The 16,484-nt window shown below is 33.5% G+C and overlaps 1 protein-coding gene across 12 annotated transcripts in view; it reads right to left on the bottom strand.

Annotated features, from left to right (window-relative positions):
* LOC113396472 (basement membrane-specific heparan sulfate proteoglycan core protein) overlaps positions 1 to 16,484 on the bottom strand; it is a 69,942-nt gene that overhangs the window by 24,945 nt on the left and 28,513 nt on the right. For 6 of the 12 annotated variants that reach the window (XM_064220500.1, XM_064220502.1, XM_064220505.1 and 3 more), the window contains 29 exons: positions 14,663 to 14,773; positions 14,132 to 14,242; positions 13,301 to 13,408; positions 12,906 to 13,019; positions 11,941 to 12,165; positions 11,283 to 11,402; positions 10,757 to 10,880; positions 10,344 to 10,453; positions 10,157 to 10,267; positions 8,857 to 9,117; positions 8,481 to 8,600; positions 7,611 to 7,664; positions 7,018 to 7,026; positions 5,192 to 5,325; positions 4,819 to 4,912; positions 4,541 to 4,678; positions 3,892 to 4,143; positions 3,487 to 3,683; positions 3,192 to 3,316; positions 2,785 to 3,007; positions 2,525 to 2,707; positions 2,305 to 2,447; positions 2,023 to 2,191; positions 1,690 to 1,901; positions 1,391 to 1,609; positions 912 to 1,184; positions 661 to 772; positions 323 to 420; positions 9 to 245 (listed from right to left, as the gene is read on the bottom strand). In XM_064220500.1, the coding sequence (XP_064076570.1) occupies positions 9 to 245; positions 323 to 420; positions 661 to 772; positions 912 to 1,184; positions 1,391 to 1,609; positions 1,690 to 1,901; positions 2,023 to 2,191; positions 2,305 to 2,447; positions 2,525 to 2,707; positions 2,785 to 3,007; positions 3,192 to 3,316; positions 3,487 to 3,683; positions 3,892 to 4,143; positions 4,541 to 4,678; positions 4,819 to 4,912; positions 5,192 to 5,325; positions 7,018 to 7,026; positions 7,611 to 7,664; positions 8,481 to 8,600; positions 8,857 to 9,117; positions 10,157 to 10,267; positions 10,344 to 10,453; positions 10,757 to 10,880; positions 11,283 to 11,402; positions 11,941 to 12,165; positions 12,906 to 13,019; positions 13,301 to 13,408; positions 14,132 to 14,242; positions 14,663 to 14,773 (4,387 nt within the window). The remainder of the gene's footprint in view (positions 1 to 8; positions 246 to 322; positions 421 to 660; positions 773 to 911; positions 1,185 to 1,390; positions 1,610 to 1,689; positions 1,902 to 2,022; positions 2,192 to 2,304; positions 2,448 to 2,524; positions 2,708 to 2,784; positions 3,008 to 3,191; positions 3,317 to 3,486; positions 3,684 to 3,891; positions 4,144 to 4,540; positions 4,679 to 4,818; positions 4,913 to 5,191; positions 5,326 to 7,017; positions 7,027 to 7,610; positions 7,665 to 8,480; positions 8,601 to 8,856; positions 9,118 to 10,156; positions 10,268 to 10,343; positions 10,454 to 10,756; positions 10,881 to 11,282; positions 11,403 to 11,940; positions 12,166 to 12,905; positions 13,020 to 13,300; positions 13,409 to 14,131; positions 14,243 to 14,662; positions 14,774 to 16,484) is intronic. The other 6 variants (XM_064220501.1, XM_064220503.1, XM_064220506.1 and 3 more) reach the window with 6 other exon arrangements.

Raw genomic sequence — 16,484 nt, 5'->3', positions numbered from 1 at the left:
TCAATGACCTGGTATATCCTGGAGCACAGTCCTCACAAGATGTTCCAACGTAGCCCATTGGGCACTGGCACTGTTCTACGTGCTGTGCCATCGGACCATCGCCATCGGGCTCAGCTGTATCAATACTAGCACTCTCGATTGAAGCTACGTCTGTATTGCTAGTGTACGTTCCTTTAATCAGTATAGTCTTCACATCGGCTAGGGCGAGCAGGAAATGTTCACGGGAAACTTGCTTGCCATCGGGTCTATTTAAATATAGTTAATAGTATTAACAAATGAAACCTTATTACTGCAATTAAATATTATCATAGTCAATATTTACCTTTGCCATCCCTTTTCTAAGAACTGAACGCTGGCGTTTAAGTAGCCGTCGTTAGCTGGCATAAAGTTACCGAAGTAATGGAAAGTTAGACTGTTGTCCTGTAAACATTTTTTGATACGTTAATTATCACTTTTTAGAAATTTAAAGTAACAGACTGTAAATTTCCCACTGTTGGGCTAAGACTTGCTTTTCTTTTGAGGAGAAGGTATGGAGCTTATTGAAACACAATGTTAAAATGCGTGTTGGAGAATATTTGTACATGTGGATGATTTGAATATTTGTACATTGCCCAGGTAGCCATTACGGCAAGGTCAGTAAATTTCAAAACCGTAACTTACGCTTATGAGTTGGACGTCAGCGGCCGTGTTTTTCAAACCGCCATAGGTAGGCACGTGGCGAAGTTCGTATGATAAGTATCCACCGTAGGCTGTAACTTTATCGCCAGCAAAACTAAAAAGATAAAATAAAATTAGCTATATTAATCATAAAATATGAAAAGTAACTGTATATCATTATAAGTTAATATTATTTACTCTTTTTACCAATTGACCATTATAAAGATTTTTATTATAATAACACAATAAAATACCTGATAGGAAGACTCCAGTATAAGATGGAAGGTTGCGAACGTTCTAAGTTGTTTACAGTAATCTCTCCTCTAACGAGTTCAGGTTGCAAGTCTGTTTCTACGGGGACGTTATATCTGACTGAACCAGCAGGTCCTATCGGCGCACTCTTGTACAATTTCACTTGGTTGACTATTTGTGGTACGTTGAAACGTACTGTCGTAGTTTTACGACGCAAGTTACTGATCATACATTGTTGTGAAACTCCAGAGCAGAAGCAAAGTGCGCAACCATGTCTGTAAAAAAATACGAAACGTCATAATTATGGATAATTTATTTTAAAATTAAAATAAATTAATGTGCAATAAGCACACGCTTAATCATTGCATGATATTGTTATAACTACTGAATGAGCGGTAGCCTAAATGAACTACCAAATAATTCCAGTAAACAAGATACAATCTATTCTATTCAAGTAATTATAGAAGCAGCAAAAGTTAACCTGAAGTCGTCGGACAGGTAGAACGAGCCGTTCTTGCATTGGTCACAGTAACGTCCTTGGACATTTTCTTTGCATACACATTCATCAGGAAGACGAACTTGGCTGGTTCCTAGAGGATTGCAGTGTGGGTCTGGGGGTTTAGGTCTACAAGAGTCACCGACCAACAAGGGATTACCGATGTAATTAGGAGCGCAGTAACTACAGTCAGATCCTTCATATCTGTGAAAATTAAATAAAAATTAATAAAAAAGACAATTTTGCCTTGATAACTGTAACAGATATTACATTTTTAAACGTACCCTGGTTGGCAGTCACAGATTACATTTCCTCTGGGGCCAATTGAGCAAGAGCTAGCAAATTGATTGCCTCTGTTTGTCAATGGACACGGACAAGGCCTGCAGTCACCACCACTGCTCGGGTCGCCATAGGTGAGTGGTGGGCATGGAGCTTTTGGTACGCAAGTACCGTTCCAAGGTCCTAAGTTTTGTCTTTCGAATCCGTCGGCACATTTCTATATGATTTTATTGTATGGTTAGAGATAAGCAATAAAAAAAATCTTAAATAAATGGACACCTTGACTAATGACAGTAAAGTTTTAACATAATATTTTTATTTGTTAATTTTGTGCTCACCTCACACGATCGTCCTTTATATCCGGACGGGCAAGAACATTCCTCGACCAGACTGGCAGCTCCAAGTCCCACATTACTCATTTGAGCAGATTCCATAGTGAAATCAGTTATATTAACACCGGCGTTATTTGAATCAGCTCGCAAGAGTATTAATTCAACATCATCCAATCTGAAATTATTTTTAATAATCGATAATGGATATAATCCAGGTCAAAATAAAACAATCTTGCATATTTATTTTAATTAGATATTATTGAATAATACATAGATGATTATACTAACGCCATCATTATGTCTTCTCGTGAAGCTGATACTAGTCCTCTAGATGTTGGCTTCTGCCAATTTCCAGGCGTCAAGCGGGCGCTTATGTATGGATCGCGGAAAAGGTCGTTACGACTTTTGTGGAGCAATGTTTGGTATTTACCCTATAAATTATTATAATTAGTTGATATATCAAATACTTGAAAATACTATACGGAAATTATTTAATAATATAACTTACCAAAATAATGACATCTGGAATGCTATCGCTAGCACCATATCGGTTAGAAAAGTGGGGTGTGATTCTATACTTTATGTGGCCACCGTATGATGTGAGTTGATTACCATTATACGTTTCTGGTAGAGTAATGTATGGATGTGTACCAGTATTTCTAGACCAAGACACGTGTTCTAATTTCGTTACCTGGAATTTTTCATAATGATAAGTACGTTGTTAGATGTAAAAAAGGACGAGGTAACACTTAATCATTGTCAACAAACCGTTGCTCCATTCTTCAATGGTTGGTAGTAATATTGGTTAGTGATGACTTGCTGTTTGTCGACCTGGACGTCTCCGTTATAGTCTTGGTTAACTCCAACTAGCCTAGTACCTCCCTCACCGAGCAAAGTCGGCATATTAAAGATGAAGAGATCAGCGCTTTGACATTGACTTGATTTTCCGAAACAGAAACATCGGATACATTCGTTTTGTGATCGTGCCTCGCTGTAACAAACCACAATTAAAATAGTTATACTTCATTATCCGAGTATTTGTATTCGAAATAAAATTAGGGATTCATTTTTATTAAAAAAAAGCATAAGCATAGCTTCAGCCAGAAGCTATACAATAAGTAACTATGACGTCATTCCCAAATATGGCCAGTCAATAAGACAAATACACTATTTACCTGTTAAAGTATCCAATTGGACATACTCCTCCAGTTCTATTAACGTAAACAATGGCATCCTGTGCAGCGAATGTTGTGCCCTTGTTGTTGATACCTTCACAGGAATAAGCACCGCTGTCTTCCGACTGCAAATCGACAAGATTAATTAATTTTATTCAATTTAACGCAATATTATTCCTAAAATTTATTCTTTAAAAAGTAATCTAGGAATATCATAAATAAGTCCAAGATTTTAATTGTAATTTGTTACATTTTAATTAAAAATTTTATCATAGCTTTGATATATTAAACATACCTGCATGTCTGGACAGGTTAGTGTTCCGATACCATTTACGCTAGTAGAAGTACATTTCTCAGGCACATTGCCCCAGTTAAGTCGCCAAGATATAAGCGGCGTTGGAACACCCACGGCTTCGCAGACGAGGGTTAAGGTATCACCAGGATTTAATTTAACGTTTGATGGAGCTGGAGACCTCGTTATATGCACCGGTACTAGAATATGATAACAATATATTATCATTTATGTGTAAATTATAGGACAAAAAATTATAATACAATGGTCTATATACGAACAACTTCATCGACAGTTTTGAAATACGACGTAGTCTTGTGGTCGTTCGTCAAATTATAAATAATAAAGAAAATAATTCTAAATACATCATGTAAGAAATGTTAACTATCTGCAAAGAAGAAAACTTACTGCAGCCGAGTTCATCAGACGAGTCGAAACAATCCTTGTAGGTATCGCACTGGAAGCTTCTAGGAACGCATTGATCGTTGCTGGCACAAGCAAACTCATAAGGTTGGCATTGCTGATTCGGGTCGGTAGCTACGCAGTTCAGTTCATCGGAACCATCCCCGCAATCATCGTCGTTGTCACAAAGCCAGGTCTTCAAGACGCACTTACGATTAGCGCACTGGAACTCATTTGGTTCACACTTGCCGTTAAGGTCTGGAATTTTTTAGCGATTTGTAAAAATTCCATGTTGTCAACAGTTACTACTGCTATTTTATGTTATTACAATAATTCAATTTATAATAATAATAGCTTTGATTTCAGGCAATTAAACAAAACTATAATAAAAATAGGTCAGACTAACACAGACTTAAAGAATACAATTTTAATAAATCAATAAGAAAAGAAAGTTAAATCGATATCAATTTATTGTCCCCGTATCGATACGGGTAAGAAAACAATTTGCGAAAGAATTATTTTGATCCTCAACAAAAGCAGTCAAAATAGAAGTAGCATTGCGTCTCATTCTTTGCAAGAACAAAGCCGTCCTTGCACTAAGAATTGCGAAGAACTCCCGCAGTTGCAATAGCATGACTTTCTATGTGTTACTTACTGCAATTTTCTTCATCAGATCCATCAGAACAGTCTTTCCTTGAATCGCAAACGGCCGTATTTGGAATACATTGTCCGTTACCACAAGTAGCTTGGTTCGGTTGACAAAATTTGAACGGCGGTTTGTATGTATTTGATTCTAGAAGAGATAGAGCACGTTGTCTTAAAAAAATGGTAATCATAGTGGTATTGGAATGAATATTTTAATATGTAATAATGTTTATGTCAAATGATTACAAATGGCGCGTAAAATGTTAAGGTAAAAGGTGTTTAACTTACGAGCATTTTCAACAGTCAAAGTAACTCTCAGTTCCGATCCAGGCTCTCTCAAATAACGTGGTGCTTGACAAATGTAGACTCCACTGTCAGCTGACTATAATATAAGAAACAATTACAATAACAGTGGCCCCAGGATAAAATTAAGTTTATTTTTATCATTTAACTACAACTAAAACATGCTTACATCGGTCCTACAAAGTGTTGAAGTCTATTAATATCGCAAAAATACAATTTTTTATTTATAATATTATTACAATATAGATTTAATATAATTGATTCTATTCAAACATAATTAGTATTGTTTATTTTTGAGTTATAAATAATATTTTTAATATATAGACTATTTACAATATTTCAAGGAATCGAGACTTACAGTCACTTGGGTTAACTCGAGACGTCCATTTCTATCAGTGGAACCAGGTTTCAGGGATCTACCACCTTCTCTGATCCAGCGCACGGGCGCTCGGAGTAACCCTTCGTCTCGACACGAGAATACCACGTCACCACCTATAATGATGTTGCTATTTACTGAATTATACTAAAATGTATCCCCAAAACCCATTGTTGCATACATGCAGCCATATATATTTCTTCGATTGAACATAATGTAAACAGTCCTTTATAAGCTTCCACTGCTTGTGGTTTGAAGTTCCACGGGATATGTCACGAGAGGTCGGCACACCGCTGTGGAAAGCATGCATTCAATAGCATTAGTCCTGAGGCGGACTTCCGTTTCTCGATCTATCAAATGCCAATAATACGATCACAGGCTATGGTAAGTCCTTTAGATGCTTAAAATAACCATTTAAATTTATAAATGAAATTTAAAACCCAACGAAAAATAGTTGTATGTATATTAATAATATGTATTATACATAAAAATACAATATTAGAGAGAATCTGTAATTTGAATTATTTATCAAACACGAAACATTATAATAATTTTAAATATTACCAAATTGTAAATATTATACATATATACTTATATTGTTTTATCCCAGTGTGATTGATTAATATGTTTTCCTTGAAAAACTTTAGTGATTGAAAATTAAATCTATCGCATAATTGTTATCAATTAATGCAAAATTTCATGCGATGAGTCCCCGGTGATAATCAATGACGACTTGGAGTTTTGGTAACCTGATGGTACTCATAATAATTAGTATCAAAGTTTGAGGGCTATCACACAGAGACGTTATGACATCATTTAATGTTGTGACGTCGTGTTATAGAAATTCGTAATCGTGTTAAAGATATCGCAACTTGCCAGGTCCCGAGGCAGTAACATGTAACAATGTACTTGACGATGTTGTAACGTGCAACTTACCACGTAACCGTGTCGTGACGTTGAACGTGTTACGTCACGACGCCGTGACGTGTTTACGTGTGGTAGCTTTACTGAAGAAATTATTACTTAAATATTTTAATTAAAATACCCATGATCATTTTGGATTCAAATCTTCTGAATTTAATTTCATTTAATATTAATTGATCAGAGTTATTATAAATATTTATTTATTAATAAAATAAAATTATAAAAAAAAACTCACTCATTATATATATATAGATATACAACATTATTTCTAATTACTGATAACAATAACCCGTTGTTGGGTTACAACAAGAGATGCGAGATAATTACTTTTTACTTTACTAAAATTGAAGCGTTAAAGTATTTAAAAATGCGGCTTACTAAATTTATGACTTTACTTAGAGGAACGTCTTTTAGCCAGTGCTCAATTAAACTTTGATTTATCTCTTTCAGTTACTATGACAATAATGAATTCGAAAGAGGAAGGTGACTTACACAATTAACTAATAACCCCTTAAATAATATTTATAGCCGAAGCCTTATGTTAGTTCTTATAAATTTACCTATGATTAAAGACGCTATGTACTTCAAGTAAATATATAGCGTAAATAAGCTTAAGATCTTTTTCGTGTTATTGATGAATGCGATATCGGTAATTAATCCAATGATGTATTTTTTTTATTATAAAATAGTGCCGTATATTTATATATTTTTATAACAACTCGCGCTTAAATATAAATAGTATATTACATAAATATAAACGCCAAAACTGATTATGAAGCCAAAAAAAAACTGTTAAATATGTAGTATGTATGAATGTCAATCCAACAATATTAAGAGTTAATTTAAAACCCTTAGTGCACCCTAATATAGATACACTGACTCACCATAATGGGCTGTTCCACCACCATGAAAGAAATATAGAATATTATTATATTATTGAAAAAAATCTATCTTAAAATAATAACTAAATCCACCACCTCAGTAACATAGGTGTTAAAGTGATCACTAGGCCTATAGTAATGTCGGTTTAAATAGAGTGTAAGTATTTACTTTTATTAAGTATACTTATTACCTTTTTCCGATTAGAATGTCGAATAATTTAAAATAGAATGAATTGCTTAAAATGTTCATCTTAAATTAAAAACAAAAACTGAACGTCGATAAAAAATACAATTAAAGGTATAAATGAAATACTTTTATTGGGGCTTACTAATTTTAATGTTATGCCCAACGTTTATAAGCTCACCTGACTTCCTTTCGACAAGCCTTTTGTCAGATTGGAGAAATGTTTAGAATCATCATTACTAAACGCATGTTTTATTACTTAAAAATCAACTGTGGCAAAGTGTGTTTTGCAAAGTGATATAAAATATAAATCCAATGTCAGCAAATATTTTTATAGAAAAATCTACGATTAATTTATTTTTATTTTAATTTTAAGAATTGTTAATTAATCATTACGTAATAATTTACTCACCGTTGCGAACAGTTTGCTTATCCGGGTAAGTCTTGAGATCCAGAGCAATGGGCGCTATAATAAAAAAAATATATATCTTTTAACATTGCTTTAAATAAAAAATACCAAGTTAACTAAAATTAAGATTAATTATTATGATCCCCAACTTAAAAACAAGCATTTATATATTGACGGTTAAGTACGTTTCATGTCCGTGGTTATATTCAACAAACAATTCGTTTCGCTTACGGTTCAGTCGAATGCATATAACTAATAGCAAATGTACGAAGTTGGCAAATAATAGTGTTTTAAAAAAAAATTCACGTCAAAACGTAAACGTCAAATAGATAATTTTACAACGCGTAAGTAAACGATTGTTTTTTTTTTTAATATAGTAACAGTACCGTAATGATCTGTACACATTGATTAGCTATTTTAATTAAACACATTTATATAAGTAAGTCAGTTATAATATTAAATAATTTTCATAGTTTAATAGACCTTTCTTAGCAAAAAGGTTATTGTTATAATTAAACTTTAATAGTATTAAGTATTAAGGTCAACGTTAGTCACCGTGGCATAAGATTAATCAATTTCAGTCAATTAAGGACATTGGAAAACATCTTCTTAACGTTATATATACGTTCTATACGTTCTGTGAATATTGAATATATTACAATATTTAATTTATAAAATGATTTAAGGAAATTCAAATTTCAAATTCAATTCACGTGATCGATAGAAGATGTTTCACAATCAGACCTCCAGACCACGCAGTAGTTGAGAGAGAATATTCAAAGTAAGCGGATTTCATTGTCATCGTATCTGAATATTCTCATCGCTAACGGATCAGTTCAAGCAGTTCTATTATCAAGATCGAGTTGGTCTTACTGCCAGCTGGACAATCGAGCTCGTCCGTGTCGTCATGTGGACAATCTACGTGACCGTCACAACGGAGACGAGAATCTATACAAGGCCCGTTCTCACAACGCCATTGATTTTTGCCGCATCCTAATATATAGATAATATTTACATCTAAGAAAATGTTCTTTTTTTTTTTAATTCTATTATTGCAAGAGGTTATACTGGTGTCTAATGGTCACTTGAATTTACTAAGCCTATCAATGAAATTTCAGTAGGTACTCTACAAAATGTCATGGCTAAGTGCCTGGGAGATAACGCACTGAATTTCGAACAGTATTACATTTTAAGTGAGTTTCTATTAAAGTGTTTTTTTCATTGAGCAAGTGAAAAACAAAATTGTTACCTTGGTTTCCGTTCGGTCTATACGGATCATAAGGAATCGAAGATGTGGTGTAGATCGGTCGCTGAGTCGTCATTGGCATGTGGGGAGGGTAAGGGTAGGGCGGAGTAGAATCATAAGTGGGATTAGCCGTTGTAAATGGCTTGAAAGTCGTAGGACAATCGCTCTCATCCGATGCATCCGAACACTCAGGGTAGCCATTACAGTATCCACTGAAAGGTATGCACTGACCAGTAAAGCATTGCCAGTATCCATCTTCGCATGCTGAAAAATATTATTATATTTGAATTTTTGTGATTAGCATATTTCAATATAAATATTATTAAAATCAAATATACTATTATAATATTGGTATATCGTAGCTACAACTGTATTGCAAAAAGCATCTACTATTTAATATTATAAAATATTATTATTAATATCAAATACAAAACACGATCACTATTCTAATTTCTGAACGTCATGCAATTTTATATTTCATTTTAAAATATAAAAACACTAAATCTATACTATTCTATGTATAAACAACTAATTTTTGGGATTATAACATGCTGTGTAAAATATAGGTGCGCTAACTGAATACAAAAATAAATTTAATAATAATAATTAAGCATTAGGGAATTTCTGATCTAGGGCTCCAGTATAATATGCCGCTTTGGAATACCACAATCATTTAATTTTCGAACACACATTCAACATTCCATAAACAAGGGTTGTAACACTGGTATGTGAATACCCGAGTTGAAACAGTTTTGCTCGTCAGAGAAGTCCGAGCAGTCATAGATATTGTCGCATCGCCGTATGTGCGGGATGCAGCGGCCGTCGTAACACGTAAATTCTGATTCGTGACACGGAGTCGTCTCAATCGCTGGACGGGACGGCCTCATCATGAACCACGCTGTATATCAGCTAAGTTTCAATTTTCATATAATATTAATAACAAAATTTGACCCTATATGTTCGTCTCATCAAAATTTTGTAACTATTTTACTATACTTATACTTTATGCTTTGAACTATGAATATTCAGCTAAAACTTCGTTGGTTTATAATGCGTTGTGTCTAAAATGTGCTGTTAGTATTAGGTGCAATAAATTTTGTTTTTTTTTTTTTTAAGATAAGTAGTAGGCGTGGATTCAGTGCCCAGTTTCCGAAGCGTGTTAGTGCATTGAGCCGCGTGGAAAACAGAAGTGTACGTTACTTTGACGTGCGTCTTTTATTCTACTTCCTTTTTGCCGTTTAATGTTAGGAAGCGTTGTATGAATTAGATATTTTTCTTATTAATTTCTATAAGCAAAACTTACGGCAATTTTCTTCATCAGAGCTATCGGTACAATCTGGATTTCCATCGCAGAAAAACTGTTTGTCGATGCATATACTATTTCGGCATTGGAATTGATTCTCGTTGCAGCCAGCTGAATAAAAAAGTATATATTAAGACAACCATGAATATATAATGGGTAGTTAGTAGGAAATATTTTAAAAACTTACATGGCTCTGAAATCATGGTTACATTGCAATCATGTTCGTCGCTGAAATCGGAACATTCAGGAACGTCGTTACAACGCAGAGCGGCATTTAAGCACTCACCATTTTTACATCTATAACCAAACAAACATCGGCATATAGACACGTATTCTTTGAGACGAGGTCTAATACATATAATAATAAAAACATTTGAATTTTTTAACAAATAATGGTCTTCAAAAAAAAAAATCAAAATGTAGTTATTCTAAAAAAAGTCGCGCAAACAGCACCAGCACTTCGCTATGGACAATATGTATATCGCATTTGATTCGCATTGCATTGCTGAGAATAATACGTAGTATTCATAGTTTAGATTAACACCAGTCGCAATGCACTTGTTAACATTTTAAATTACCATCAAAGCAAGTTAGTGTTACCTGAAGTCATTCGGGCCGTCGCACTCGTCACAGTCCTTCTCGTCGGAGCCGTCCGAACAATCGGTGATCTGGTCACAGATCTTACTATCTTCTAGACACTTGCCGTCGCATATGTGATTGCACTCTTTAAAAGAAACATAATCAAATTGTATAACCTAAAACACCAACAAAAGTAATAGCACTGGTATGACTTTTTGTGTCGATGTTCAAATGTAAACAAATAACGCAGATTAATTTAAGTTCTACCAAATAAAGTTATTCGCTTGCCATTTTCTGGAAAACTTTCGCATTTGCAGTTAGCAACCATAATACAAATTCAATTTAAATGGTAAATAATTATTATGATATTTCTAAAATAATGAACACCAAAAATAATGTAGATACTAATTTATTTGCCTCAGCTCATACATCTTATGGTGTTGATTTAACTTTTTGGGTGTCTACTAAATAGACACTACGAAATTCGACGACGAAAGTCGGATTTACCAATCGCCAGTGAATGAAATTAGCTATTCTATGTATTTACCGGGACAGCCATCTTCGTCTTCACCAGCGTCGCACTCCTGTATGCCGTCGCATCGCTTGGCACAGGAAACTCTGGAGCCATAATCGCATGTGAAGCTATCGGCTGGACAGCGAGATAGAGCTGCAAAAACCAGTAATATTATCCTCTATACTCTTATTTGTATTCACAGCTGCTCCTTTTGAATTATTTTCTACTATGTAATTTGATTTTAATATAAATAAAGAACATATTATAATACAAATAATTAATACGCAGTAAAACAGAAATTCAAACTGAAAAATCACTTATGGTATATATGATTAAAATACGAACGAAGTAAAATAAAGAATACTTACATCAAAACGTCATATATACACAAATATACATAAATTTACCATGCAAACGTTCTCGTCATGCACGTGCCTAATGCATTGAATTGATTTTGATGTGACTAGTGCCGATTTTTTTTTTTTTAATTATTTAATGTATCTGTAGAACTATTTTAACTTTTATGCACCCAAAACCGACATATAAACAATGTTCCAAAGACGACAATGACTCAACAAATAATACCTCTTCTAACTCCCAAAGAGCACGAAGATGATTTGTACAAGGAACATGGGCCAAGTAACGAACGACATCTAGATTATAACAAAGGCTCAGCTCCCGTTCCACTTACCGCAATTGAGTTCATCTTCACCGTAAGGTTGACAATCAGTGTAACCGTTACATCTCTTGGCAATATTTATGCAAGACCCGTCGTGACATTTGAACTGGCCTCTTTTACAGGGACAGTTCATTTCGTCTGAGCCGTCTGAGCATTCCCGAGTTCCATTGCACCATGAATCCGCCGAAACGCAATCTCCACGCGAGCATTTATATTGATAAGCCATGCATTCTGTGCCTGCCATAATATAATATATGCCGTAACCAAAATTAAGAGTCAGTTAATTTTTTATTTCGCTCTCTCAGGAAGTTGTTAAAAAATATATTACGATTAAAATTTATTATTACTTCTAAACCAATTAATATTCGAACGAAATTCTGTGTCTGTAGCTTGATAATATATTGATTTTATTACTGAAAAGCGAGTATTATACAAAAATTTAACATTACGACTTATTTAACGTCATCTTCAATTGATATTTTATAAGTAAGTTTTATATTTATATTTTGTATTAAAATGTTAAACATTTCTTGATGCAAATACTTGCCAGAAATTAAAATAATTCAAGCAAAATCGAAAACAATGAACATTTTATGTCAGAAAAAACCAAGGAAAATTTAAGACGGACCTGTCGAACACTTTTTTCTTGTTTCTTTATAATAGTTTTGTAATTTGTCTAGAAACTATATATGTCAAAATTTGCTGAAGAAATTTAGAATTTTGTATATGCGTAAAAAATAAAACAAAAAAAGGTGAAGAGGCTTTAACTACTTAATTTCTATAATAATTAGCTTACATATTAATTCAGCAAGCATGAAGCACTGTAATAATATAACTACACTGTAATATTTTGAACTACTTTCGTGCTCTAAGCATCTGGGCGGCACATTCATATGTAACCATCACCATTAAATTATTTATTCTACGTTAAATGGGGATAGGAAGTCGGTATAGAAGAATTTTGAAAGTTTTCAAACCGTAAGTGCATTGTCGTTCATCAGAACCGTCCTGACAATCATGCGTTCTGTCACATTTTTTGTATGCAGGTATGCAGTAACCATTGTCACACTTGAAGTCGCCGTCACCACATGCTGAACGGTAAAATATATTTTTTTAATACAAGTCTCAACTATTCCTATAAGAAATTTAATTCAGGAAGACATACGATAAATGCTGATTGTTCAAGATGAGGAAGTGAGGAAGAAAAAGTAAATAAAGGTGTAGATGGATCACTGATTGGTGCTGAAAGAAATAGAAATAGAGAAAAAATGCTATGAACGAAACAAAGAGAAACAAATGTCGTTTGTAGAGAAAAGAAACAAAGAACGAAGAAGGCAGAACAAGACGCCCAGAAATAAAATCACAAACTTACGACAATTTTGTTCATCGGAATAATCGCCAGCGTCGCAATCATAATGCCGATTGCATCTCTGATTTTCGGGTATCGTCTTGCCATTTCTGCATTTAAAATATGCATTCGCTGGAAATACATGCAAACTTAAAGTTAACAATACTTTCGTCATTTTCTTCTGTCATTTATCTAGCAAAACGATATTATAACGAGATGATAAATTTGAATAGATGGTTAGTGTATCTTACCAACACAATTCCTCTCATCGGATCTATCAGTAGGACAGTCGACACGACCGTTGCACCGTTTACTACGTTTGATACAATTACCGTGATCGCATTGCCATTGGTCTGATCTGCATGCTATTGAAATAAATTTGTATATACTTGGTTAGTAGATAGTTTTAGAGGGTGTAATTTAACGATCAGAATAAGTTAGTTTGTTAGTAATGGATGCTACTTACGACATTCTAATTCGTCACTACCATCGCCCGGACAATCTCTAAAGCCATCGCATCTCAGAAGCACCGATATGCAAGTTCCATCCTTACATTTAAACCTGCCTCTGTCTTTGCAGACATGATCACCAGACCAGTAAAGTAATTGTGATACTTACCGTTCCAATAAAATTATGAAGCATGCGGGAAAATTGACAAAATTATAAAACCACTTTAATATTAATGGTTAATTATAAAAGGTTTACTTATCTTGTGTTATATGTTGTAGACTCTTTAGGAGCCCATCTATTCTTAAGATGTTGAATTTTAATAGTATCATGTTTAATATATCAGTACTATGTAATGAATACCATTAAGAATAGATAGACAAGTTAGTGTTTGTAAAGTGTACTTACAGCAATCTTGTTCGTCTGATGAATCCCCGCAATGGCTGTAGCCATCGCAACGTTTCCTGAGCTCGATACAAGATCCATCGTCGAGACACTTGAATTCATCTCGTCTACATTCTGTTTTAAACATTAATGAAATCAATTAAGTAATGAGATAAATTTTAAGACTTTCAGAGTCAGCCATGCCCCTGCCATGGGGACGGTTAAAACAAATATGTATATATGTATCTTAAATTTCATATATTTCTAAAAATAGTAATCCGCGAACTACAGCGATACAACCATATTGTAGCTAAAACTATACCTTTGAATTTCATGTGTCATAATCGTCACTTGATTAATAAATAACAAAATTATAAGCAATAAAAGCTAAATTGTTTCAACCGTACCCAGTCTCCCCCTATAATAGACATAGCGGCTAGACGAATTATTGTGACGTCTGTTGTAATTTAACCTTATATACTAGATTTATATATATAATACGTATTTGTTTCTATCGGTCTATAGATATATAAATACTATGCTTTGAATACTCACCGCAATCCTTTTCGTCTTCACCAGAAGCACAATCAATGACTCCGTTGCAGCGATATAAGCTTTCAATACATTTTCCATTGTAGCATCGGAAATCGTCAACGCCACATGATTCTGTTGACAAAATAAATACGAATGAGATTTACGCGTAATAATACTAAAATTACTAAGATTTTATTACTTTATTTCCACGTCTCTAACATGTAGTGTAGAGTAAGCGACGTCTATCGTAAATTTTAAAAATCAATTCGGCGTCGTTGCTACATTCATATAAACGCCCTCTATCGAATGCCGATTTACCAATGTACTAACTAGATGGCGCTAGCTGAGTTCATCATACGTGATTTACAAATCTAATGCATCAGTAGGCAAAGCGGTCTATGATATTAGCACAAACAGCTTTGAAGCAACTTTACGAGTTAAAAGAGATGTTTGTTCAGCTAATTGGCAAATACACACTCGTTTGCTGTCATCAAACTAAGACTAAAGTTTCGGTGCTAATCTAACGATCTCAATCGCTGAAATATTCAAGATAAAATTTTCGTTTCACGGTGGCGTTTGATATTAATTCTTTACAGCTTGTATTGGAATAGTTAATTAATCACACAACAATATGTCAAGCTGTATTGTATCATTCGAAACGAATACACATATAAAGTGATTGAAATTTACAACCTAACAAATACAAGGGTTGTCAAGAGAACGTGATCACGTAACATTCATACAAACATGTTTGCATAAATCGACAATAAAATGTAAGAAAAACGCGACGTTCCGCGAAGATTTTCCTGCCATTTTTCCTTGGCATAAACATTTTCAGAAACACCTTTAGATAGTTAACATTCCGTAGGCGAAGACAGGCCTACGTGCTAAACTTAACGTTGTATAATAAATAGGGGCTAAGTTTGAGATAGCTTAAACCGTTATCTGGGAAGACTTCGTTTTTATTTATTTTAAATTTCATATTTCATAACTTAATCGAATTTTAAAATATTAGAACTAACTTTGTAAAGATAACTGCACAATATGTTTTCATTATCACATCATATATTAAAAATATAAAAACAGTAATCAAGTGTAGGGAATTGTATATATATGCTCCTATTGAGTATTTGTTAAATCTAATAGTTAAAACCTAGTAATGCAATCAAAGAAAGATTTTTTTTTTTATATTCGTCTACTTTTTTCTCATAAAAGCTTGACTAAATATGTACCGTGCCCACAACCGTCCGTCTGTGTTGGAAGATTTATAAATTTTTAAACGAAGGCATCAAAATGATATAGTAGGACATTTCTGCTGAATTACTTGATATTTCTTTGACCATTTTCAGAAATTGTATCTGTATTATATTTTTATTATTTATTAGTATTGTATGTAATGTATCGATTTTTTTATCACAAACACATGTTGGCAACACATAAATACATATGCTTTATTGGAGACGGAGGATATAGTACAAGATACAGTTAAACTGTATCTTGTACTATACGCTCCGTCTACAATATTTATGTAAAGTGCACGTTAAGACAAGTGAGAATGTGAATAAAATATTTAATTTTATCAATACAACAATTTAACTATCGATATTGTTGTATATAAAACGTTAATAATTCACATGACGCAAACTTGAAACAATTTAGGTCATAGATACCTTCGGCTGGTCAGGAATTAATTTTAATGAAAAGGTACTGACAGTTGATAAATAGAATTTGTTAGAATAGCAATGCCAAAAACTATTCGTAAAACGATTAATTGAATCATTGAATGGACCGTTGCCTGTTTAAAAACACTTTTTAAATACTTATTTTTATTCAAATTATCATT

The sequence above is a fragment of the Vanessa tameamea genome, chromosome Z (assembly GCF_037043105.1).
Source record: "Vanessa tameamea isolate UH-Manoa-2023 chromosome Z, ilVanTame1 primary haplotype, whole genome shotgun sequence".
NCBI lineage: Eukaryota > Metazoa > Arthropoda > Insecta > Lepidoptera > Nymphalidae > Vanessa > Vanessa tameamea.
This window is presented reverse-complemented; position numbering and strand designations above follow the sequence as displayed.